Source organism: Mauremys mutica, chromosome 5, assembly GCF_020497125.1.
Source record: "Mauremys mutica isolate MM-2020 ecotype Southern chromosome 5, ASM2049712v1, whole genome shotgun sequence".
NCBI classification, from domain to species: domain Eukaryota; kingdom Metazoa; phylum Chordata; order Testudines; family Geoemydidae; genus Mauremys; species Mauremys mutica.
Window position 1 is genome coordinate 101,584,221 of NC_059076.1, and position 24,646 is coordinate 101,608,866.

At 41.1% G+C, this 24,646-nt stretch overlaps 1 protein-coding gene across 4 annotated transcripts in view; it reads left to right on the plus strand.

Moving 5' to 3' along the window:
• The window catches only part of RELL1 (RELT like 1), a 46,133-nt gene that overhangs the window by 11,775 nt on the left and 9,712 nt on the right, over positions 1–24,646 (plus strand). For 3 of the 4 annotated variants that reach the window (XM_045019388.1, XM_045019391.1, XM_045019390.1), the window contains exons 2-6: positions 11,514–11,756; positions 14,468–14,539; positions 17,098–17,155; positions 20,261–20,500; positions 23,630–23,813. In XM_045019388.1, the coding sequence (XP_044875323.1) occupies positions 11,514–11,756; positions 14,468–14,539; positions 17,098–17,155; positions 20,261–20,500; positions 23,630–23,810 (794 nt within the window). In that variant the 3' untranslated portion in view covers positions 23,811–23,813. Of the gene's footprint in view, positions 1–3,036; positions 3,093–11,513; positions 11,757–14,467; positions 14,540–17,097; positions 17,156–20,260; positions 20,501–23,629; positions 23,814–24,646 lie in introns of those variants that run through there. The other variant, XM_045019389.1, reaches the window with a different exon arrangement.

A 24,646-nucleotide genomic window follows, 5' to 3' on the forward strand; every position in this document is an offset into this window, starting at 1 on the left:
TTAAACATTTTCTGCTACACCGAGACTCTGTGCTTGCGAGAGGGGAAATATTGCCTCTTCGAGGCGCCCAGGGGTGTGTGTAAGATTTTCCCAGGTCACTGGGTGGGAGCTCGAGCTGGTTTTCAATTTTGTTGTAGGGAAGGAACCCCTATGTATTGAACCCGGCCCTTGCTGCTATCAATTCAGTCTGGCAGAAGGGTTATATGTACAGAAGCTGAATGTTCCCAGGTATGTTGGAGTGAGTTGGACTGAATGAGAAGCCTGAGTTGTGAATTTTCTTGATGTCTCTGGAAGTTCTAGAGTTAAATTTTACATATCAAAATAAAAATAACTCCTTTGTTCTAATTTCTGTATAGCTATGAGCATTTACATCTTATGACAATGTGCTCAAGACTTTGAGGGGAGAAATTTTGACATTGTGTAAAGATATTTGATGGATGAATGACTGATCCTAGAAGTGACAGGTTTCAGAGTAGCAGCCGTGATAGTCTGTATCTGCAAAAGAACAGGAGTATTTGTGGCACCTTAGAGACTAACAAATTTATCTGAGCATAAGCTTTCTGAGCATAAGATATCCGATGAAGTGGGCTGTAGCCCACAAAAGCTTATGCTCAAATACATTTGTTAGTCTCTAAGGTGCCACAAGTACTCCTGTTCTTTTTGCTGGTACTAGAAGCTGGGTTGCTCTTCACGTGTATGGTACAAAACAATAAAAAAATTTGAGCAGGTTATTTTGTTTCTCGTTCTTCAATATTCTTGTTTATGCTGTATGTTTTGTCTGCTCTGTCCTAAATATCTTTGTGACATTGTAAACATAGGAACTAACCCAGTGAAAGATGTCATCTACATCACTGAACAAATTATATTTAAAAACAAGTATCAGCTTAATTTTTTACTCTTAACATGCAAAATATGTGGTGAGTTAGTGATGCCAGTAGATCTGGAGGTCCTAAAGCGAAGTGCTAATGCAGACTTATGGAAATCCCTTCGGCTGGATCCAGGTGTTTCAGTTAGGCTCTCCCAACTAAAGCAAATGTAATTTTATGGAGTATTTGGTTTTGATATCTGAGTGTGGCTGGAAAAAAAACCTGTGTATACTTGCATTTTATAACGGCTAGTATATTGGAGCACAGGTTATCTATACACTGTAAATGGAAAAAGGATATGTTGTCCCCTCGCCACCCCCGATAAGTTAGTAATGACTTTACAATTGAGGCCAGGTCTAAAATAAAACTTTTGCCAGTAGGGCAGTGTTTGATTGGACATGTGACATTTCTATACTGGCAGAAACCCTAGTATGTACACAGTTACCCTTGCAGAAGCACTCTTTTGCTGGTATAGCTTATTTTGTTCAGGGAACTTACATAAACTAGACCAGAAGAAGCACTCTTGCTGTTATAAGCTGCATATACACTAGGAATGTTTGCTGGTGTAGCTAAATTGGTCCTACAAATAATAGCTAAGACTTATTCTGCTCTCAGAAATTTCACTTGCACTGGTTTAAATATACTGATTTAGAAACTTATTTAGTTGGTGAAGTGTCTGTAAGCAGATCCCAAATCCTTATCCTTGAAAACATCTTGCATGACTTACATTATGCATTTCAAAAGTCCAACCAAACTCAGTACGTTTTGTCATTTGCATAGTTACTCCGATGGGTGCAGAATTGTTTGCAGGATCAAGCTCTATGATTACTGTAAGATTAAACAGCTTCTTCAAAACGCTTTGTTTTCAAACAGCGCTAGTACAATGAAACACTACAATACATGTCTGTCTTTGGGGAGAGAATAAGAGAACAAATAAACCACACGTGACAGATGTTAGTTACATCGCTTAATGCATTACAGGAGGGCACTCAATAGTATGGCGATGAAGCTGGTATAGGAACTTATATGGACTAGTATTTCTCTATGCATTTGTGACTGTCTTCAATGTTTTCCCTGTATAGAAAATCACTTTCTCCTGCTGATTTTCTTTTTTAATGAAGTCACAAATTGATGGGAAGTTCTTCCATAATTGTCACATTGACTATATTTCAAGTTGATGTTAAGGTCAAACTTGTTTAAATGGTTCAGTGTAGTCTTGAGCTCATTTAGCTTTAGTTTCTTTTTACCTTTTTGCTCTCCTTATTTTTAAAGGGACATTGTCAGTGTATCTTGACCTTTTGGGTCATGCTACAAAGCCCAGTTTCTCTCCTAGGCTTTTACAATAGGGAAAAGTAAGGAGAAGGAATAAGCTGCATGGGGTGGTTGTGGGTGAGGGGAAAATTATAGTTGTGGAGAGAGGTCATTTTCTTGGACATTGGTTCTAGTTATTTTGTGTTAATACATGGTTTCTACTTTAAATTGGATTCTATGATATTGTCCTCTGAATCCTGAAATATAATACCCAGTTTTTATAGTGCTTTTATCAGTTGATCTCAAAGAACTTTACAAAGGCAGTATTCTCCTCCTAGCAGAGCCAGGAATAGAACCTAGGTGTTTTGAGACACAGTCCAGTGCTCTATCCATTAGGCAGCACTACATATCGTGTATTTGTTGTTTGTAGATTGTGCTGTATAATGATATTATGTCAGAATGCATTCATGTTAAAATAAATACTTGATTTTGTTTTGTTTAGCTGTTGTCTTGCTTATAGTCCTGGGTTTTATGTATGCTTCTGCTTGCAAAAATTTTTTGATTTGGTTTTTCCCCCCTCCTTCCCCCCCCACTACCTTATGGTGTATAAAGAGAACCTGAGAGTGATTTTAATGCTTGCCTTTTTACCTCTGTAATATTATTAATGTTAAGACTGGTGTTCCCTGACAGCTGTAGGATTTCTTGGATTTCAGAGACTGGGTAATGTAAGATCTGCTTTAATTGAAAAAGGTGGGGTGTTGAATCTTTAACTAACACTTTCTGTTCAAAATATTGATTACCACTGAAATTATATGGATGTTAACAAAAACCAACACCATCCCACCAAAGGAGTAAATTCTTTATTTCAAAATCCTTTCTGATTATCTCAGTTTTCAGACTCCTGGGGTGTCATAATTTCGTCATTTTCCATGGTCCAACCGGGATAAAGAAGACCTGACTTTTAGAGTGCAAAAGGTAACTTTTTGTTGGCACTTATTTCAGGCTTTCTTTATACATCGCAAAGAAGAAAACTAAGGCACAAGTCCAATTTTTTCCCCCTGGGTGGGTCATGTTGTTCAGGGGGAAGGAAGCAAACACCATTGTTGATGACCTGCAATGCTGTAACCTGCTTATGGAATGTCAGTAAAGCGGGGGATATGTTAATACAGAAACTAGACTACTAACTGTTCTTGGTGCTGGGTTGGAAACTTAGGTTAAACAAAACTCTGACTTGGGTTCCATAAGTAATATGGATGAATTGGTGTGTGTTTTACTGATGAGCTGCTTAGTAAAATTGGTGGTGGTGGGGAACTCCTTGTTAAGAAAAAAGAATTATACATATTTTTAATTGTATTCTTGAAGGGACTAAATAGTCTTTTTTACTTACACACACTCACTCACTCTGTAGTATTTCACAGTTACATACTGAAGTTTTTATAAATCCTGTGGTAGCCAGCCTTTTTCTTCCTTCCTAGTTTTAGCACTTCTTGTTAAACTACTATCCAAAGAGATTGCCTCCTCAAATCCTTCCCTTGACAGTGTTAATGTTTTTGATGTGTATAGTCATATCCACTAGTTAATGCCAACTGAGCCCTATTTAATAAGGTAGTGCCCTTTAAACATTATGACGTTAACCTGTTGTTAGAGCTTGCTGATTAGTATGTAACTTGGTGTTCACTCATCCTAAGGGCTTGTCTACACTACAAAATCAGGTTGATTTAAGTTAGGTTGACCTAAAGCCATTGCAGCATATATACTGATTTAGAAACTTATTTAGTTGGTGAAGTGTCTGTAAGTATCTGTTGTTGTCCACTCTACCCTCCTTTTGCCAGTGGTGTGCATCCTCACCAGGAGCACTTGCACTGACTGAAGTGGAGCATTGTGGGGCACTGACAGCAGTGCAGCACTTACAGCTGGAGCACTCCTATCCTGGGTGTGACAACTTGAGCTGGAGAGGAAATGTGAAATAAGAGCTGCCAAGAAACTGACAAGAATATCAATTTCACTGCTTGTAGGCTCTCTGCTATGAAATTGAGCCCTGCACCAGGCTCACAGCTCAGGCTGTCAACACCAGGGTTGGGGGGGTGAGGAAGCTCCAGCTTTGAGCCTGGCTGACATCTCAGGCTGTCAGCACCGGGCAGGAGGGGCTCCAGCTGTCAGCCCTGCGGCAGGCTGACAGCCAACAGGCAATGTAAGTAACGCAGTGTCTACATGAACACTGCGTTACGCTAACTACATAGACCTAAGTGCTACATCTCTTGCATAGGTCGGAATTCCATCAGTGTGATGGGTGACTTACATCATCGGTAGCACCATTGTAGTGTAGACACTGACAGAGGTCGACATAAACTGCCTTACATCTACCTAACTGTAGTGTAGGCCAGGCCTAAATATTACTTCTACAGCACAAACTATGGGTGTTTCCTTTTCCACTGCTTACCCCAGTTATGTAAACAAATATCTATAGAGTGTCTAAAACGTGTGAAATACCCATGAGGTGCTGATCTATTATTTTCATGATGAGTAGCTGAGACAGTTCTGGTAAAACTCCCCCTGCTGGACATTCACCAGGCAGCTGTGTCTGGGCTTTACACTCTACACCTGTGAGATATTTTTTAATTTTTATTATTTTTTTTAAAGTTTCCTGACACTGAGCATAGTCCAGGTATTGCCTCAGGCTTTGAGTTTCTTGGTACGCCGTGGGGATGCAGATCTGTATTTAGCACCCTCTCTTTAGAGCTCAGCCCCCGTTGGCCTCAGAACTAGTGTCAGATTCATCAGACTGGTCAGTGGCTTAGCGCACTCTTTCCCGGAGTTCCACCGTGTAGGCACTCTGGCTTACACAGTTCACCTCCTCAGGGACACAAGATAGTGGAAGCAAATCATGGGCTTTGCAAATGATTCCAAAACCAATTATTCTTTACTTCAGCTAGAACAAGAAACATACAGATCCAGACAAACCAATAAACATCTGTGTGCCATTCCCTAGCTCAGTTTCCTCACCACTGTTCAGCGTTCTTTGGCATTTGGCTCAGTGGCTTCTAAAGAGTCCAGGAGCCTTCTTCTCCAACTTCCTCCTGCAGTTGGCTCCACTTCTGGAACATGGCATATCTCTGGTGGTCTCTATTTCTCACCAAAAAGGCTGAAAGAACCTTTCTTTTATAACCTCCAGTCACCTTTGTCAGGTGACCCCAATCAGCCTGATCAGATAATGGGGATCCCCCTCCAGGTGATCTGTAGCTTAGTTACCTCTCCCTTGGGGTTCAGAAAAACTGGTTTGCCCTGGTAGTCAACTCTTTGTCCACTTATGCTTCCATCAAGGTTTTAGGTGCTCCATTGTTAGCCCTGTGTCACTGTGTGGCAGATAAAGGCCTTGGCTACACTTGAGAGTTACAGCGCTGGTGGTGGCTTCATAGCACTGTAACTCACTCCCCGTCCACACTGGCAAGGAACATACAACGCTGTATCTCCCTGGCTACAGCGCTGCTTGTACTCCACCTCGACGAGAGGAATAAAGAGAATAGCGCTGCTGCTGCTGCAGCACTGGGGTGCCAGTGTAAACAGGGAATAATCTTAGTATGCTGTAACTGACCTCCGGAAGCTTCCCATAATCCTTTTAAGTAAAGATAACTCTCTTTGTTTTGTTGTGATGCCTCTCTTTATTTTGTTGTGAACTCCGGGCTCCTGAAGCTGCTTATCAAAAAAGCAAACACAGCTAGCGTTTGCTGTGAATGAGCAGAGGCAGCGGGGCTCCCTTTGGAACGCCCACAGCTAGTGTTTGCTTGAAGGGAGGGGGCTTGAGGAAAGAAGCAGCAAGGTGCGCGGGAGGGAGGGGGGTTCCGTTTCGGGGAGGCTGCTTATCTGGACTGTGAGGAAAAAAACAAACAGCTGTTGTTTGCTTTCAGTGAGTGAGAGAGAGGGGTGGGGGAGGGGGTTGGAACTTGCAAGGCAGCTGCTGACAGTGTGTTGGCTCCAAAAATCCACACACTCTCTCCCCCACGCTCTCTGTCACACTCCACCCCACCCCCCTTTTTTGAAAAGCACGTTGCAGCCACTTGAACGCTGGGATAACTGCCCATAATGCAACGCTTCTAATGCCGCTGCAGATGCTGCAAATGTGGCCACGACAGTGCGCTGGCAGCTGTCAGTGTGGACAGACTGCAGCGCTTTCCCTACTCAGCTGTACGAAGACAGGTTTAACTCCCAGCGCTGTACAGCTGCAAGTATAGCCATACCCAAAGACTATAGAATTCAGACAAGCCCCATATTCAAAATGCAGTTTGACAGAGTCCCAATATCAAACAGACTTCATAATCTGTACATATACAGATTCCCCAAATCACCATGGTATCATTTGCAATTCAAGTATGTTTGATTTTTTCATATCTGTATTTGGTACATTTTATAATAAAAAGGACAGTTCCCCAGTTTAAAAGTGTTATGCTCCTGATCATTTTCCACTGCCAAATAATAGATTAGACCTTCTAGTATACTGCTGTGATTAATTAGCGAGTATTGTAGATAATGGAAACTAGCATTTTATGAAAAGTTTTGTAACTAACTACTGTTAATTCAGTTCATTCAGAGTACTTGTAATGTGCATTTTAAAAGCAGATAAACTAAACAAACTGAACAAAAAGGTTAGCTTTTTGGTGGGTGGGTGTGGAGGGCTTGGAGGTTTTGTCTAATTCATTTGCTGTCTCATTTTATTCCCTGGTGCTTATTGGAATTGCATGTTTAGAGTGCTCTTTTTTATATATATATAATACGTATACACATAGTTCAACTGTCATGCCTAGGCATAACCAAAAAGTTCTGTACAAAAGTACTGTATCACATTTCCTTGAAGAAACAACGAAGTCCTCACTAAATTGGTGACAACTCAAAATTGAATATTTTCAGCAGGTGGGGGCAGAGGTGCTTGAACAATTTTTATAGTGGGGATGCTGAAAGCCATTCATTCAAACTGTAAATCCTGCATATAATGAAAACCACTTCAAGCCAGGGGGTGCGGCAGCGCCCCCAGCACCCGTAGTTCAGCACATCTGATAATCATCTATTGTTTCGTGGACACGTCCAGCCCGACAAGCCTGTGAAGTAGGAGATGTTTAATTGTCTTACACAAGTGAATGACAGCTGCCTCCACTGTAGACATCCAATGCCCGGTTGATTGCTCACCCACCAGTAGCAACTGGGGTTGCAAGCTTCCAGAGAACAATTACCACCCATTTCTCTACTGTCGGAGCAGCTCTTGTCTTGGTGTCTATGCACTTTAGTGCTGGGATGAGTGTGGCATACAACACCAGGAATGTGGCCTTCCACATACAAAAGTTCTGGAGCCGTTGTGGATCATCCCAGATTTGCATCATGATCCAGTCCTACCACTTAATGTGTGTAGTACAGGCCCCCAAAACACTGTTACACTGTGTCCAGTTTGTCAGTGAATACCTACAGTATCTGGTTAGCTTTTTTGCTATCTTCCACTCATCCTCAGTATCCCCTCTGTCTCGACAGTGTGGTTCTTGCAAATATGAAAAAATTCCTTACCTTGTCCTTAAAATGGGCAAGAGAAGTTCCACTGATCTGTGTGGCTTCTGGTGGAAAGGTGAAAAAACTGCAAAAAGGTAGCCAAATGTTCACTCTCTCTGTTGAAATAGCTATGTCAGTAGCAGTATTCTATAAGAACTTCTGTGGGTAAAACTTTTTCTAGTTTTCTAGACAAGTCCTTAGTGGACACCACCTTCTTTCTATCAGAATTTCCCTGCTCACTTTTGTGGGAAGCTGCAGTTCCAGGTTGTTGTCATGTAACATCACTATTCAGATCCTTCAACATTCTTGTTAAAGATCTCTGGCAAAGAGAGAATAGTGAGGACCTGGTTCCTGTATTTCAAATCTAAGTTACATTTACTTAAATGTAGCTTTCTTATTACGTTATCTAAATTGCACAAATGTTGGGGTCTCTTCTTTCTGCAGAGAAAAAGCTTGCTAGAGATCTTTCACTTTTTGCAAAAACTTCATAAAATTCTTAATAGACGTTCATACCCCATATCCTCTCTTTTTCAAACCATTTGTTCAAACACTTACATTGTTATTGCAGTAACTAAAAGCATCTTTAACATATCTTATAGTACAGAGTATACCTTTTTAAATTTTTAAATACATTTGGAATACAAATTTAAATATTTGTCCCATTCCAAGCTATATTGCTATTTGAGTCTATACTTACAAAATATCTAAACCTAAACTGCAAAGGTTTCTTTTTGCTTACGGGCTCCCTCTCTCTATCAAACTTATTTACATCCAGAATTAGGTTAAAAAAATGTCATGACACTTCTGAAGGCTGAGCTGCAGCATTTCCTTTTTCCACCCCAACTGTTGCTGATGTCACAGTACCATAAATCCAGGAATATTGCAAAATTCAAGGGAAATGAGGTGTGTGTGGAGGTGGGGGAACAAAAGGAGGAAATGGGTGAATGGGATAGAAGCCAAGCATCTGAGCAGTACATAGGAAGCTAGCAAGGTTGGCACAGGTAACTGTAGACTTAACTGCTATAGCAGAGAGGCTGCCTTCATCATGCCTAGTCCATAAGTTTCAGAGTAGCAGCTGTGTTAGTCTGTGTCCGCAAAAAGTCCATAAGTGGCTCTCAGGTATTTTGAGAGTGCTCTTGTTTTAGGCTGTTTTAGGTAGGAGAATCCACTTGCCCAGATGTTCTCACACCTTTCTTAGTTTTCCACTGGCTGTTGGTGGGTCTTCTTAATTTAGCCATGTTAATTTCCTTCCAAACTTCAAAATTATTTGGTGGGATGGGACAAGGAGAAAAGAGGGATGATCGAGGAAAGGAAAGAATTCCCACATTCTCTGCAATATTTAATACCTTTAGGTAAGGCAGACCTACAAGCTGATCTGCCTGTGATTTAGTAGCAGGAGCAGAGGCTATGTAGAAAGAATTTGGAGTACTCGAATAGTATTGCACAGATAAAACCAAAATTGGTCTCAATCAAAATGAGCCATATGAAACATTGACTGCTGTCTTTAAAACATTTGCATGTATTTCCTATTCCAGAAAGGCCAATCTGCCTCTACATCCATACCAGTAAACTTTGTTATTCAGCTGACTAGTGACATTTTTGTGAGAGTTTAAATGTCAGTATAGAACACCTCTTTCACTTATGTTATAATGTACAAGTTCTTGGCAGAAGCTGTGCTTTTTTACTTCAGTTTTAGAAGATTTTATATTCTAGAATCTTTTTAGAAATCAACAAATCTTAATGGAGTTTAGGGGTGTGCGTATTATTTTAAGTAGCAAGTCATTAAAGATGACTAATTGCTTTCACTTTAACAGCCACTGTGCATGTATGACAGCCTGATTTCCTAAACCATTTAGCACATTTTGTATTCCATACGGTACAGAGAGCAGATTAGACAAAGTCAGTACATAAAATCTTCACTTGGTATAAGCAAATAATGGATGTAAACTTTTTTCAGTGAGAAGCATTTAAAGTTACAGGTTGGTCCAAACTGTGTGCCAATATTATGGGGAGGAAGTAAAAACTAACTTTTAAGTAATCGTATTGAAGTACAGTTAAACAAGATAATTTTCACCTTCTTGATCTGTATGAGGTGAAAATTGAGGAGGAAGAGTAAAAAGTTATTTCTGCTGTAAAAGCCTCTTTATATGTCTTGTATCACCCCAGTATGGGAAGAACAGGTTGCCTCTCCTAAATTTGGTGATGTATATTTTTCCCTTTACAAGGGTCTGTGCTGAACATAGGTGTGGACTCTGTGTGTGCTCTGGGGCTAGAGCACCCATGGAAGAAAAAGAGTGGGTGCTCAGCAGCCAGCCCCCAATCAGTTGTTTGGTGGGCCCTGCTAATCAGCTGTTTGGTGGGCCTCTCAGATCAGCTCCTCCCCTTCCACGCCCTGCACTTCTCACCTGCTGCTGATCAGCTGTTCAACGGTGGGAGGGAGGCGCTGGGGCAGGAAGAGGAGGAGTGAGGGCAGGGTGTGTTCGGGGGTGATGGAGCAGAGCGGGGCAGGAAGAGGCAGGATGAGGGTGGAGACTTGGGGGAAGGGATGGACGGGGGGTGGAGCACCCCCAGGGAAAGCTGAAAGTTGGCATCTTTGGTGCTAAATCCAGTTTCCACTCAATGGATCCTTCCAGTATCTCAATTTTTTTTAATGGAAGATAAGATCAGCAAGGGTCCTATTTTTAAAGTGGTGGTCGGGTTATAACTCGAGCCAAGGGGAGGTAATGGGGTTATTTAGTGCTTCTGAGATGTAGGTGTGGATAATATTTATCCACAGGGGGATGGGAGTGGGAGGAATGAACTTTCAGTGTGGTAGGACCAAATGATGAGTGATAGGGAGGCATATAAACAATTACATATTCATTAAAGTTAATGGCCAGGTATCTGGTTTGCCTCCAGTAGAATCTCTTAAGTATTTTAGATTAGATGTGAACTGCTTTTCATTTTACATCAGATCCATTTCCACTCTTCATTCCACTGATGTTCTTTTTTTCCATTTTGTCCCAGGTAAGGATGAGTAATGGATAATATTTAGCCACTGGTAGCATTGGGCAGCATTATGGAAGTCTGCTTGCTTTGGAGATAAACTTCTTGAGTAGTGAGGTGGTGAGATTGGGGGTGCATCTGAGCATGGCTTAAACAGCAGGTTCAGAGGCATAATCATAACAATAGAAAGTATTCCAATGCAGCGTAATAGCTGCAGAGATGCAGGTATGCTTCCAATTCAATGAACTATTGTAATGATCTGTGACAGTACATACACTTCCCCTTTCAGATAGTACAGAAAGTATTGTAAAATGGGCCATCTTTATGATGATAGCCCTAGTCAGTTTCTCATTGTTTCTAGGTGCATAGGTGGGATTTCAGCACTAGTGATTTTCTGTCTTAAATTCTGTGTCTGAGCTAAACAAAATGAAATTCATGATATCTTTAAGGATCTGTGTTGACGTGAACTTTGATTTAACTATAAAAAGAAAGTTTGACATTTTCCCTCCTTATTTTGAAATATAATAAATGTTTGTGGAAGGAACGTTGCCTAGTGGGTAGAGCTGGGGCCAACGGGGCTAGACTCTTGACTTCTGTTCCCAGCTCTGCCACCGAACTGCTGTGTCCTTAAGCAAGTTGCTTCACCTTTTGTGCTCGTTTCGCCATCTGTAAAACAGAGAATATCTACTTGTTATAGGGGTTTGTGGCTTAATTCACCAATGGACCTGGATCCATCAGTGTAAAGACTCCTATTGACTTTAGTGGTCTTAGGATCAGGCTCATAATTCACCCAATCCTTTGAGGGCCTAAAGTCAGAGCTGCTTGAAAGTGCAAAGTATTATCTACAACTGTGCTTCATAACCATGTATTTATTTTACATAGGAAATCAAGATTTTCCTAATATTTTGGCAAGCCATAGTTTAGAAAGTACTACGACTCACACTGTCGGTGATCACACAGGAAGTGGTGTGCATCCAGAATATCTTGCTTATGGGTTGGTTCCTGTCTTTTTCATCATGGGCCTTTTGGGGATCCTCATCTGTCACATGCTTCAGAAAAAAGGGTATCGGTGTAGAACAGAGGCCGAGCAAGAAATTGAAGAGGAAAAACTTCGCGAAAAGATAGGTAAGTAATGTCAATGTCTTTTTGTTAATTTGTATGCAGTATGTTACTAAGCTGGACTCTTCCCCCCCCCCCCCCGCCTTATAATATATGTCCTCTATTAAATAGTTTAAGAACATTGACTTAACAGACAATGGTAATTACTTTTGGCCATTCCCAACCTAACCAAGTGACCTCCATTGGGAAATTCTACCAATTCCCAATGTCAGTCCTCTAAAATATACTTTTGAAACCTTTTTTTGAAGGATCAGAGTGGTCATGGAGACAAGGTGGGTGAGGTAATATCTTTTATTGGACTAATATCTGTTGGTGAGAGAGACATGGGCTCTTAGAGTCTCTCTCTTACCAACAGACGTTGCATTACCTCACCCACCTTGTGTCTCTAATATCCTGGGACCAACACGCTACAACATCACTGCATACAAAATACTTTATAGCTTTTGTGACTATAAACTGAGATCTGAGTAGCTAACCACTTTTTTGTATTTCATCTGCTGTCAGCAGCAATAGTGAGCCATGCATAACTCTTTTAAAGATAAGTATCCATAAACCAGCTTTTATTAAATTATAACTTTTTGGTGTGTGTTTAACAGTGCAGATACTTTAATTTTATTTGAGTAAATTTAATACTCTAGTACTACGGTTTCCACCCTCTCTCTTCTCCCCTGTTGTGATGGATTGGAACATTGGTGTGCTCTGGCTGTATTATTTGGTATTCTTAGTACATTTGCTGCTATCATTTTTTCCCCCTCATCTTTTCCCTTTTTCCCTCTCTAACTTTTGTTCTTTTGTACTCTTGTTCTTGTCCCCTTACTTGTCAAAAAGTACTTGGTGTGTGTTAGTAGCTCCATGAATTCAGTAGCATGTGGTGCTGAAGTTACTTATTTGGCTTGGGAGCAGAGGAGAGAAGCTTAGGCCTGGTAGGTTGTTCCCGTTGCTGTCTTTATTGGGAGGTCCTGTGAGAGCCGTGGGTATTTTTCTTTAACTTTGTAGCTGGAAGTCAGGTAGGAATGGTAGGGTGGGTTCTATTCAGGAGACAGGCAGGAGCTCCTCAGTGAAGCAGAGAGACCAAGTAGCTTTAGGGATAATGCTTTCTTTCCTATTCTAATAAAATTAAAATATTGAATAAGGAAGTGACTCTCTATATTTTTGCCACATAGGGTTGCCAGGTGTCCAGTTTTCAACCGGAATGTCCGGTCGAAAAGGGAAACTGGCAGCCTCCGGTCAGTGGCCTCTGCCACCGGGGTGGGAGCCAGGAAGAGCAACCGCTGCTGCTGGAGCCTGGAGGAATGGCTCTGCTTAGCAGCTGCTGCTCTCCCTGCCCCCCCAGCCAGACAGAGAGAACTAGCTGGCTCTTGGACTGGGCTCCAAAGTAGGTACTAGCGCCATCCAGGGATGTGTGTGTAACCTGTCTGCCCTCCTGCCCCGTTGTGTCACGATTTTCCAGCCCCTCGCTCCAGGGACCAATTTCCCCTCTGCCCCAATCCCTTTTTCTAGGGACAGACCCTGCTGTGCCCCGAATTCCCCACCCCAGCCCCTCGGTCTGGGGACTGACCCCTGCCGTGCCCCAGTTGGGCAGGTGGGCAGGCTCTGTGCCAGCTCCTGCAGGCCCAGCTCTGCAGGTGGCAGGTGAGTCCCAGGGGTTGAGGGGGCGAGTGACAGAGGCGGGGGTGGGGAGAGAGTGATGGGGGGAACAGGTGGGTGGTGGGCGGAGCCTCGGAGGAAGAGGCAGGGCAGGGGGTAGGACCCCAGGGAAGGGATGGGGGCGTTCGTTTTCAGGGATTAGAAAGTTGGCAACCCTATAAGAGAGTGAATGGCAGTGGTGTATTCATTATCCACAGTCACAGGGTCAATTTTCACCCCTTATACTACTTTGAGAAGGCTTTTTGTGAGACCCACCCCCAAGAGTTCTCAATTCAGAGATTTTTGTACACAAGTATATTTATATATTCATTATATTTAGTGCCTTTTCTTAAAGCCCTGGCTCCTGGAGTCATGCTGTTAAATGAAAATCTTGGCTTTCATTTAAAAAAAAGTTTTTATCTCTATGTTGTATGGAAAAGCTTAAAAATGCAAATCCTAAAGGTTCAAATACTAGAAGGCAAACAAAAATCTAAAATTTAGTATTTTTATAAAATCTTTCAATTTTTAAGATAATCTCATGATTTTGGGAGGGTCTGGCTCGTGATATTTGAATGCTTGGGGCTGGCAGTAATTTACTCCTGTAGTGAAAGGCGCTGATTTTACAGTCTTAGATACTGAAGTCTGTTGTAGTTAACAGTATAGCAGTGCAAACTTCCCTACAACAACTCATTACTTTGCTATTAGTCAAGTATGAGGCATTCCAAATGTGGTAGTTTAATCTCCAAACCCATTTTCTGCTGAGACTTATATTCCTTCTCCTCTCTTAAAATTGAGGTGAGAAGGAGGATGAAAGTGATAATAGAACTTTGAAAATACATAAAATATGGATGGAACTTAAGAACTCAGCTCTGATGTCTTTAGTGAGAGAATCTTGCCTGAATAAGGGCTGCAGGACTGTCTTCAGGATTGTTACTAAAATCCAATAAAAAGTGTTTTGTTTTAATATGGCAGTGATATAATACTTATAAATAAATATTTATTCCATGAGATGTTTTCCTTACTTTACCATAGGAAAAATAATTTCTAGGAGGCTGTAATACTGAGTATATGTTGTTGTTTTTCCCCCATAGAAATGAATGAAAGTGTAAATGACAATAACGATACTGTGGGGCGAATCGTCAACATCATTATGAAAAATGAAGGTACAGTTTAAAATCAGTGTTCTCCATTAAACATGTGAATCCCTCTGATGCAGTTTGATACTATGTAGCTTTTTTGAAGTGTTTCCATAGTATATTATAGGGCTTGCTTCATTCCGATACACTCTTATAGTGTCTTGGGAATCATTAAAAAAGGGATAGAGAATAAGATGGAGAATATCTTGTTGCCCTTGTATAACTCCATGGTATGCCCACATCTTGAATACTGCATACAGATGTGGTCTCCTCATCTCAAAAAAGATATACTGGCATTAGAAAAAGTTCAGAAAAGGACAACTAAAATGATTAGGGGTTTGGAATGAGTCCCATATGAGGAAAGATTAAAGAGGCTAGGACTCTTCAGCTTGAAAAAGAGGCGACTAAGGGGAGATATGATAGAGGTATATAAAATCACGAGTGGTGTGGTGAAAGTGAATAAGGAAAAGTTATTTACTTGTTCCCATAATATAGGAACTAGGGGCCATCAAATGAAATTAATGGGCAGCAGGTTTAAAACAAATAAAAGGAAGTTCTTCTTCACACAACACACAGTCAACCTGTGGAACTCCTTGCCTGAGGAAGTTGTGAAGGCTAAGACTATAACAGCGTTTAAAAGAGAACTCGATAAATTCATGGAGATTAAGTCCATTAACGTCTATTAGCCAGGATGGGTAAGGAATGGTGTCCCTCACCTCTATTTGTCAGAGGGTGGAGAGGGTTGTAAATGGATGGCAGGAGAGAGATAACTTGATCATTACCTGTTAGGTTCACTCCCTCTGGGGCGCCTGGCATTGGCCACTGTCGGTAGACAGGATACTGGGCTCGATGGACCTTTGGCTTGACCCAGAATGGCCGTTCTTATGTTCTTGTTTGCACACACTTAACATTCTGAAATTGCTTTTTAGAATGAGACTTTCCATATCTTATCTAAAGTTAATTTTTTTTCTTTTGGAAGGTTGGTTCATGTCAGAACTTTAACTTGTCTCTTTCACCAACAGAAGTTGGTCTGATAAAAGATATTATCTCACCCATCTTGTCTAATATCCTGGAACCAACACAACTACAAAACTGCAAACTTGCTTTTCCTGTCACTTCTATTTTCTTTAACTTTGCAGTCTTTGCAAGAGGCTGAATTTTCTTATTTTTAAAAGAAGATAAAAGAACTAGCTTGTTTGCTTAATGGTAATGTCAAATCCTATTTGGGAGCATTGAAATACTACGATCACATTGAATGCCTTGAAATGGAGGGGCAAGTTCCGATTACTGCACATGTGTAACTGAGGCAAAGGTTTTCAGTGAAGTAGGGAAAACAGGACAGCAACACTGCTGTTTACTTTGTGATGGTTGTATCTAAACAATGGAAAAAGAAAGGAATGTTTGGAAGGGGGAAAGAATGCTTCTGAGCAGCTATGCAGACATGAGAGTGGTGCCTGTGTAGCATTCTTCTCGGTAACATTGATGGAATCTGTTCTTTGCAACATCACACAGTTGGGATTACATGGGTTTTTAGAGAGTTGTTGGATCTTAATCAGGGAGTAGCTGCTCTGTATTGAACTGCTTTACTAGTAGTTTCTCCCAGTGTAAATTTACCTACAGGTTAAGACTGCCCCTTAGACCATTACCTTCTCCTTTGTGGCATCCAACCTGCAGTGCATAGCTGAACTAGTGATCCAGTAGCAGTACAGCTCTAGGAATATGCCAAAAGCAACACAAAGGCTAGTATCTATGTGGATGTCCTGGAAGCTAAGGGAATGGGACCAGATTTTCCTCCGGAAACTTGGGCTTTTCACAGTTGAAGGCCTTTCTGTACATTCATAAATACCCTGAAGAGAGAATGTGGTGGCAATTCAGAATTCACTTGTTTATAATTGTAATACTTTTTTTGTGCAAGTTGGGAGTAGCTGGCCCTCAATATGCTGCTTTGAATGTGTCATCTGCCTATAATTCTTAGTAGTTTACTTGAGGTTGTGTAGTACTAGTCTGCACTGTTACACAGCTGCTTATTTTACCAAAAGGCAGCATTATTTTAGTAGTGGCTGAAATGATTCATTTGAGAGCCATCCAAATAATTAAATATTCATTAACTCTACTAATCTTTGACTTGTGGCCTAGGAGTGCTTTTTAGGCAGAGTGATCAGTACTGATGGATTGTATGCATGTTATTAATGGCAAGCATTCTCATAACATAGACAGTAATATATGTGCTTTGTATTGGGACTGAGATATGTGTTCTATAGCAAGAGTAACTTTACCTTCTCAATATAAACACCCATAAATTTCAATAAATGGGCATTTCATAGAATCGTAGGACTGGAAGGGACCTTGATGCCTTTGGCATCTTGCCTTTTGGAGATTCCATAATGCAGACTTCTCTGGTCTAGATGGAACTAAATTCAGAGCCCTTCAGTTCAGCTGTGAGATTGCTGTTAATGCACTTTAGCTAAGTGGGTTCTGGGTCAAAATTAGAATCTTCAGCTTGCTTACTTTTTACTATCTTTTTTGATTATACAAGGACATAGCAACACATTTCTTATAACAATGTCTGTTTATGCTTTTTGCAGCAAATGCTGATATGTTAAAGGCCATGGTGGCAGATAACAGTGTGTGTGATCCTGAAAGGTAAGGCCTTCCTATTTTAACTGTGTATATTTTCTCTGCGTGTCAAGATGTACCCTGCCAATGATTCTGTGTTAATTAAAACTGAAATCTCAGTGAAATTTGAATCCTTTAAATGCTATTATGATAACTGAAAGTTTGTTCACTCTAGTTTTAGATTGAATTATGTTCAATAGCAGTCATTTGGGAGCTTAATCACAGGGATGCTACTTCAAAGATGCAGTTACTTTAAAAAAAAAATTAAAAAATGCATACATTCTTTTAACACTACTCCTGTAAGTTTATGTAGTATCCATTTTTATCAGAACTGGAAATGTACATTTGATTTCATAAAAACAAAGTATCAGAGGGGTAGCCGTGTTAGTCTGGATCTGTAAAAGCAGAAAAGAGTCCCGTGCTACCTTATAGACTAACAGACGTCTGTTAGTCTATAAGGTGCCACAGGACTCTTCGCTGCTTTTACGTAAAAACAAAGTATCTGTATCTCTTATTAGAAAAAATACGGATTGCCACAAATTACTTTACTTGCTAATCAAGCTTTTTCTATTCTTTTGTTCCCACTTGCCTTTGATTGAAAAGAAAATATTTTGATTTCATTGTCTTATTTTTCTCTGAGGCACTAAGATTTCCTTTCTTTCTTCTGAGAGAAACTTTTTGATAAACTTTCAATTCTGTGTGTATGCATTGAGATTTACAGCAGAAATCTATCATACTGGGGATTGAAAATTGACAGTAACTCATAGTGCCTTTGCACACTTGTTTAATTCTTTAAAACAAGGCTAGGGCCTAAACCAACACTTAACAGCTAGAGCAGGGGTAGGCAACCTATGGCACGCATGCCAAAGGCGGCACACAAGCTGATTTTCAGTGGCACTCACACTACCAAGGTCCTGACCTCCAGTTCAGGGGGCTCTGCGTTTTAATTTCATTTTAAATGAAGTTTCTTAAACATTTAAAAAACCTTATTTACTTTACATACAACAATAATTTAGTTATATATTATTGACTTATAGAAAGAGATCTTCTAAAAATGTGAATGTATTACTGGCATGCAAAACCTTAAATTAGAGTGAATAAATGAAGACTCGGCATGCCACTTCTGAAAGGTTGCTGACCTCTGAGCTAGAGGACTAACCCGGATTTCTAGAGGCTGATCTGAAAGATGAGAGGGGAAGAGAGAGTAACTTTCTAGAGGCTTGATTTGTACAAAACTTGACTTCAAAAAATACACATCTTTCTTTTTTCTTAGAATATTTATTCTGTTGTAAATGTGCATATACTTTGGGGTTTTATTTACTGATACAACTATATATGTTTTAGAAAATGAGATAGTTAAAGTGGAACAACCCTCCTTAAGCCTTGTCTACACTGGCAAGTTTCTGTGCGGTAAAGCAGCTTTCTGTGGTGTAACTACCGAGGCGTACACACTGCCAAGTCACTTGTTGCGCAGAAACTCCTCAGTTGCAGCGTTGCCAAAAAACCACCTCGACAAGAGTCGTAAGCCTTACAGCGCAGAGGGTCCAGTGCTGTATTGGCAGTGTAAACACATTACAACGCAGAAAGCAATCATTTGGCCTCCGGAAGTGTCCCATAATCCCTCAAGTGGCTGCTCTGCTCATTATTTTGAACTTGGCTGCCCTGTAGACATGCGCCCCTCCCCTTTTAAAGCTCCGTTTCTGACAGCCCTTGCATGCTGTGCTGATCTGCTCTGGGACACGCAGCAAGCCATTAACGTGGAATGCTTGCGCTGTTGAACACAGAGGTGTGTGAGAGAGAGAGAGAGAGAGAGAGAGAGCGATTGCTGTGCAGAGTCCAGGGAGGGAGGCAGAGGCTGATGTCGGGGGTTTCCCCCTCCCCCGTCTCAGTCCTGGTTGCTTCCTGCCGCTGTCTGAACTTACAAGACAGCATGCTGACACACTCTCTGTACCCCAAAACACACTGTCTCTCCCCACCTCCATACACACACACTCTCCCTGTCACACCCTCTGCCCCCCTTCCTTTCAGTTGAAAAGCAGCTGGCAATGTAGTAGGATGCCCATGGAACAGTGGGATTGGGAAACCTGCATCATGTGATGCTGTGCCTGCCCCCTGAGGCATTGCAAACCCCTCCCAAAGCACCCTGCAGCCAGTTGCACAGTGGAATAACTACCACAGTGCACTGACTGCTCTCTTTGCCATTGCAAGAGCTGCTAATATGGATGCGCTCCGCCGTCACAAGGAGCGCAGTGTGAATACGCAACAGCGGTTTAATTCCAGCGCTTTAATAAAAGTGGTATAACTTATTATGCAGAAACTTGCCAGTGTAGACATACCCTTAGTGTGAATGCAGTTGTACCAGTCTCTAAAGGTGCTGGTGCCTGTACTGATAAAACATGTTTAACTATATCAGCACCAATATAAACACGTTTAGGCTGGTACAGCTGCATCCAAGCTGAAGAGGGTTGTTCCACTTTTAATTATACCATTTTCTAAACAAATATAATTATAGTAGTACAAAGCCTGTGTGTAAATCAGCCCTCTGTATGCATTATTTACACACTTTGTTCCTTCTCCTTCGTTTTACCTCCTATTTTACTTGGAGCAGTTTTTTGAGGAAAATACCTTTACAATCTTGAGAGATTTTCAAATATGGGCCAATTTCAAAATAATCTTTGCTGATGATGCAGGAGTGTGTGGTTGACTTAAAATTTAATAAATATAATAAATAAACAACTAATAAATAAATAAATGAACAACTAAATGGTTTTGGCTTCTCTTTGACTTTTCACAAGAGAAAATGAAGATGTGTGTGTGAATTTGCAAAACTGCCTTTTTTTTGCTGGAGGGGGTGTCTGCTCGTGCTCTTCTCTAGTAAAAGTGGGGGGAAGGCTGGAATAAATCATTGACATTAGTCTGCTGTGGAAAAGTATCTTTTTGACAGCTAAAACTGCCTTCTGTGGGGGGGAAAAACAACCTAAATTTAACACTAGCTGAATACAACCCCTAGGGTATGTGATCAGAGAATAAAGTGGGATGGTTATTTAAATTTAAAGAAACCCTATTTCTAAGAAGAACAATTATATGCAATTAAAATTAAACATTGTTAATTTGTTTTGTTTTTAAAAATAGCCCTGTGTCTCCTACCACTCCAGGCAGTCCTACAAGTCCAGGCTCTCCTTTGTCACCAGGTGATACTCCATCAAAACATAACTGTCGTGGCCATCACTTACATACAGTTGGGGGAGTAGTAGAGAAGGATGTTTGTAGTCGCTGTAGTCACAAAAGATGGCACCTTTTAAAGCCAACCAACAAATCTAAAGAACCAAGAAAAAGCCGACAAGGAGAAGTTACAGTACTTTCTGTGGGAAGGTAAGACTGTTCTGTTTTATTTCATGCTTTATTTACGTTATCTCGTCTGACTCTCACTGATAGATTAGTTATATTGTGCTATCACCTATTTCTGTAACGATTCTTGCCACAACCCAGCACATGGATTTTTCTGAATTGCAAGACTGTAATTAACTTTTGAGGCATTGTGTTGTTTCCCTAGACATCAGATGTCTGACCATTGTGTTGTAAATCCAAACTTGATCAAAAAGAGAACTAGTGAACTGACAAATTTTTTTAAATTGGAATTCGGATAAGCATACTGGCAAGCTAAAGAATTTTAATTATTAATTTGTATTACCATTAGTGTCTGGAGCCTTAGTGATGGACCAGGACCCCATTATGCTAGATTCTGTACAAATGCAGAATAAAAAGACAGCCCCCGCCCCAAGGAACTTGCAGTCTAAGGCCTGGTCTACACCTAAAACTTAGGTCATTCTAACTACATTACTCTGGGCAATGAACATTTTCATTCCCTGTGTGGTGATGTTAGGTTGATCTAACCCCTCTGTAGATGCAAGATGGAAGAATTCTTCTGTCAAGCTAGCTATCACCCACTGAGCGATGGAAACCCCCTTCTGTCACTGTAGTGAGCGTCTATGCTACAGCTCTGTAGCTGCACCTGTGTTGGTGTGCTGTGTAGCACTTGCAGGGTAGACATAGTCTCTAGTGTAGACGTAGCCTTAAACTTCAAAGTGCTGCCGCGGGAGCACTTTGAAGTGGTGAGTGTGGTCACGCATGAGTGCTGGGAGAGAGCTCTCCCAGTGCTCCTGGTAATCCACCTCCATGAGGGGAAAAGCTCCGAGCGATGGGAGCCTGTCCACACTAGGCTTTTAAAGCACTCAAACTTGCTGCGCTCAGGGGGATGATTTTTCACACCTCTTAGCTAGCAAGTTAGCGCGCTATAAAATGTAAGTGTAGACAAGCCCTTGGTGTAAGACAAAAGATGATCGATGGGGAAGTACAAGGAAACAATGAGACAGCGTTGGTCAGCATGATAGGCAGTGGTCTCAGCACACCATGAACCTAACCATTGTTAGGGTTTTTGTAGGTCCTGTGGAAAAGGAGAGTTTGAAGGAGGAAGATGAGCTAGTTTTGCAGATATTTTATATGGAGCTCCTCCCAAGTGTGAGGGGACAGCATGAGAAAATGCACCAAGATGTTTATTTGAAAATTTAACAAGTGGTCAGTGGGCTGATTGGAGGCGTGATCCAACACCTTGGCAGTGAATGAGAATTGATAGGGTGGGGATAGGCTATGAAAGACTGTGAAAGTGAAAGCAAGTAGCTTATGTTTCTTGGGAGAGAGAAAGGGAAGCTTGTGGAGGGATGCATAGAGAGGGGAGATGGGATGCAAAGAGGTCAAAGCAGTGGGAGAGGAAATTATCTTTGCAGGAGCATTGTGAATGGGTATGACCGAGGCAAGATCTAATGTGTAATTAGAAACTGTATCATAAGACATACACATCAGCGGGCGGAATTAAGACTGCAAGAAATCTTTATTCTGGCATTTCCTATCTTTTGAGTGCTTGACTTTACAACCTTAGTGTGTGTGTGTGCGCGCATGTGCACGTGCTGCTGGTTTTTATAAAAGCAAACTTTGAAATTCTATCATGTGGCATCGTATTGACACACCTGGGTCATCATCAGTGTCTGCGACATGGAACTTTGCTATTTGAGCAAAGTGACTGTTGTCATCCTCTGTGTGGAGGGCAATGAGACACTTTACCAGAGGCTTTCACAGATATTTGCTGACACCAAAGGAATGATGAGATTTGGGAATCTTAGATTGAGATGGAACCCCTGAGGGAGAGTCATGTTCTCTAGTGATAACAGACCTGTCTGCCCATTTGGCACCCCTTTTCCCCCCCCCAACCACCCAACTCGACCTCTTCTGCTCTGTCCCCTCCAGCCTGGCCTTTTCCAAGTCCTATTTTTTGTCCACTTTTGGCTCCTCATCCCATTTTCTTCACCTAGCCACGTCACGACTCCTCGGGCTTCCCATCCTAGTCACAGTCTCCTTGCTCAGTTTAGAGGTTAAAGTACCACCTCCCAGAAGGCACAAAATGAGGCTGAAGACATGCATCTTGCACTAACCTGCTGTTGTCATGAAATTCTTGATGGGTCCCCATACTTCAATAACATTCAGGTTTATACTGAGTCTTTAGAGCTTCAGGGTTCCAGCATACATGTGTGCATATTACTCCCCCCTCACCTCCTCCACACACCCTGATAGAGATAACTCTTAGGTGGGGAAGTCTACAAGCTCCAATTTTCCCTCATAATCAGATCTTTTTTATGGATGCATGCCTCCTCCATCATAGGAACCACAGAAGACCTGGACTCAGGTTCTTCCTCTCTTCTGCTCATGTGCATAGCATGTTGACATGAGTATTTGCAGTTTAGTGCTTGAATTGCATGTGGACCCTGATATCTGTGACGTTGTATGTCTCCGAATGTTTACGCTTTCTTTGAGGGGATGGAAATGGAAGATGCTTAAGGAGCAAAATTAAGTGAATTTCACCTCAGTGTGGGCTAATATGGTTAATATGTTTCTTTTTAATCTAGTCAAGGACACTAATGAATTATACTTTGCCTCAGAGCCAGGTGGCTTTAGAATTTTGTGCTGTGGAATTTTTTAAAATCCCTTCATAGTGAGAGTAGAAATCCAAAGCTGTGGATCCAGTAACACAATTGCCTAAAAAGAGAGCAAGAATTACAGATAGATCCTCATCCTTCTCTTGACTTTCTTTACAGTAAGTATCAAATACTTACTGTATGCAGTTTTCCCTCTAGTTTCAGGATATTTTTGGCTTTTGGACTATTCATGATTGTTCAACCAATAGTGTAGTCTTTTCTTAAAATTAGAGATCTTCTTTCTTTTTCCAAGAGAGGTAGGTATGGCCCAAACACTAGAGTTTGAGATAGGAACTCCCAACTTTAGACTTCGCTCCTGCTGTATTCTTGGAAAGCCCCTTTAAAATATCTTGTTTTCCATCTATGTAGTTGGTATAATACTTGCCTCATTGGGATGTTGAAGATTGATTAGCTGATTTCTGGAGGAAAAACCAACCAACCTATCCTAAGTGGGTTCTTGTATTGCTTGTTTCAGATTTAGAGTCACAAAAGTAGAGCACAAATCTACATCCAAAGAGCGGAAAAGCTTGATGTCTGTTAATGGTGTTGAAGGTGTCAATGGAGAAGTGCCTGCCACACCTGTCAAACATGGATCAAGAGAAGTTCCTGCCACACCTGTCAGACAAGGAGCAAGAGGGAGAACTGGCACAGAATAACAGGTGGGTATTAAAGATTATTGACTGACATGGAAAGTAGGATCTGATGAGAGGGTCAGATATATTCTCACTGATTTCTTTTGTTGAGAGGTAGAATATGGAAGCCACGTATTTAAACACACATTGGTTAATTATAAAATGTCACAAAGAAAAAATACATCTACAAAGCTTTATTACTACCTTTTAGTTAATTTGTCAAGACTAACAGTACCCAGCCAGACTCTTACCCAACCAGACTCTTACCCAATTATTTATTTATATTCTATATTTAAGGTTTACATTGAAATAAAATCCATTTATCTTTTATGGTGGCTTCCACAATCCAAAGAATGAAGAGGTGTAAAAGAACATCTGTATTTACTCATTTTCTCTGTAAATTACTTGATTTCATTCCAGGTGCTGGTGAGGAATATGTCCTCAGTACAAAAAACACAACCACTACTAGCACTAACTGGAAAATACTTGAGTAGTCAACAGAGGCTCAAAGCACTGAATGGGCATGGAACCAAACTTATTTATAATGGTGGTTGTTAAAAGACTTGCAGATTACAGCCTCACAGGAATATCTGAGATGCCTGTTATTTCCTATAGTTTAAGTGCTGCAGTTATTGCTTCTTGTATCAGATGATGCCATAATTGTGGAATCTTGGATATCTCTATATGGTGCACGTACCATGTTAGGAGTACCATTTCAGATTTTGGTCGGTGTGGGAAGGCAACTTTAACCATGATCTCAGAGGCTACTTAGGCACCTGAAACAACCCCTCCCCTCCAGATAATAACTTAGAAATTAGCTGGCAGGAGCCCTGTATCTAATTCCTATATAAAGAAAGAAA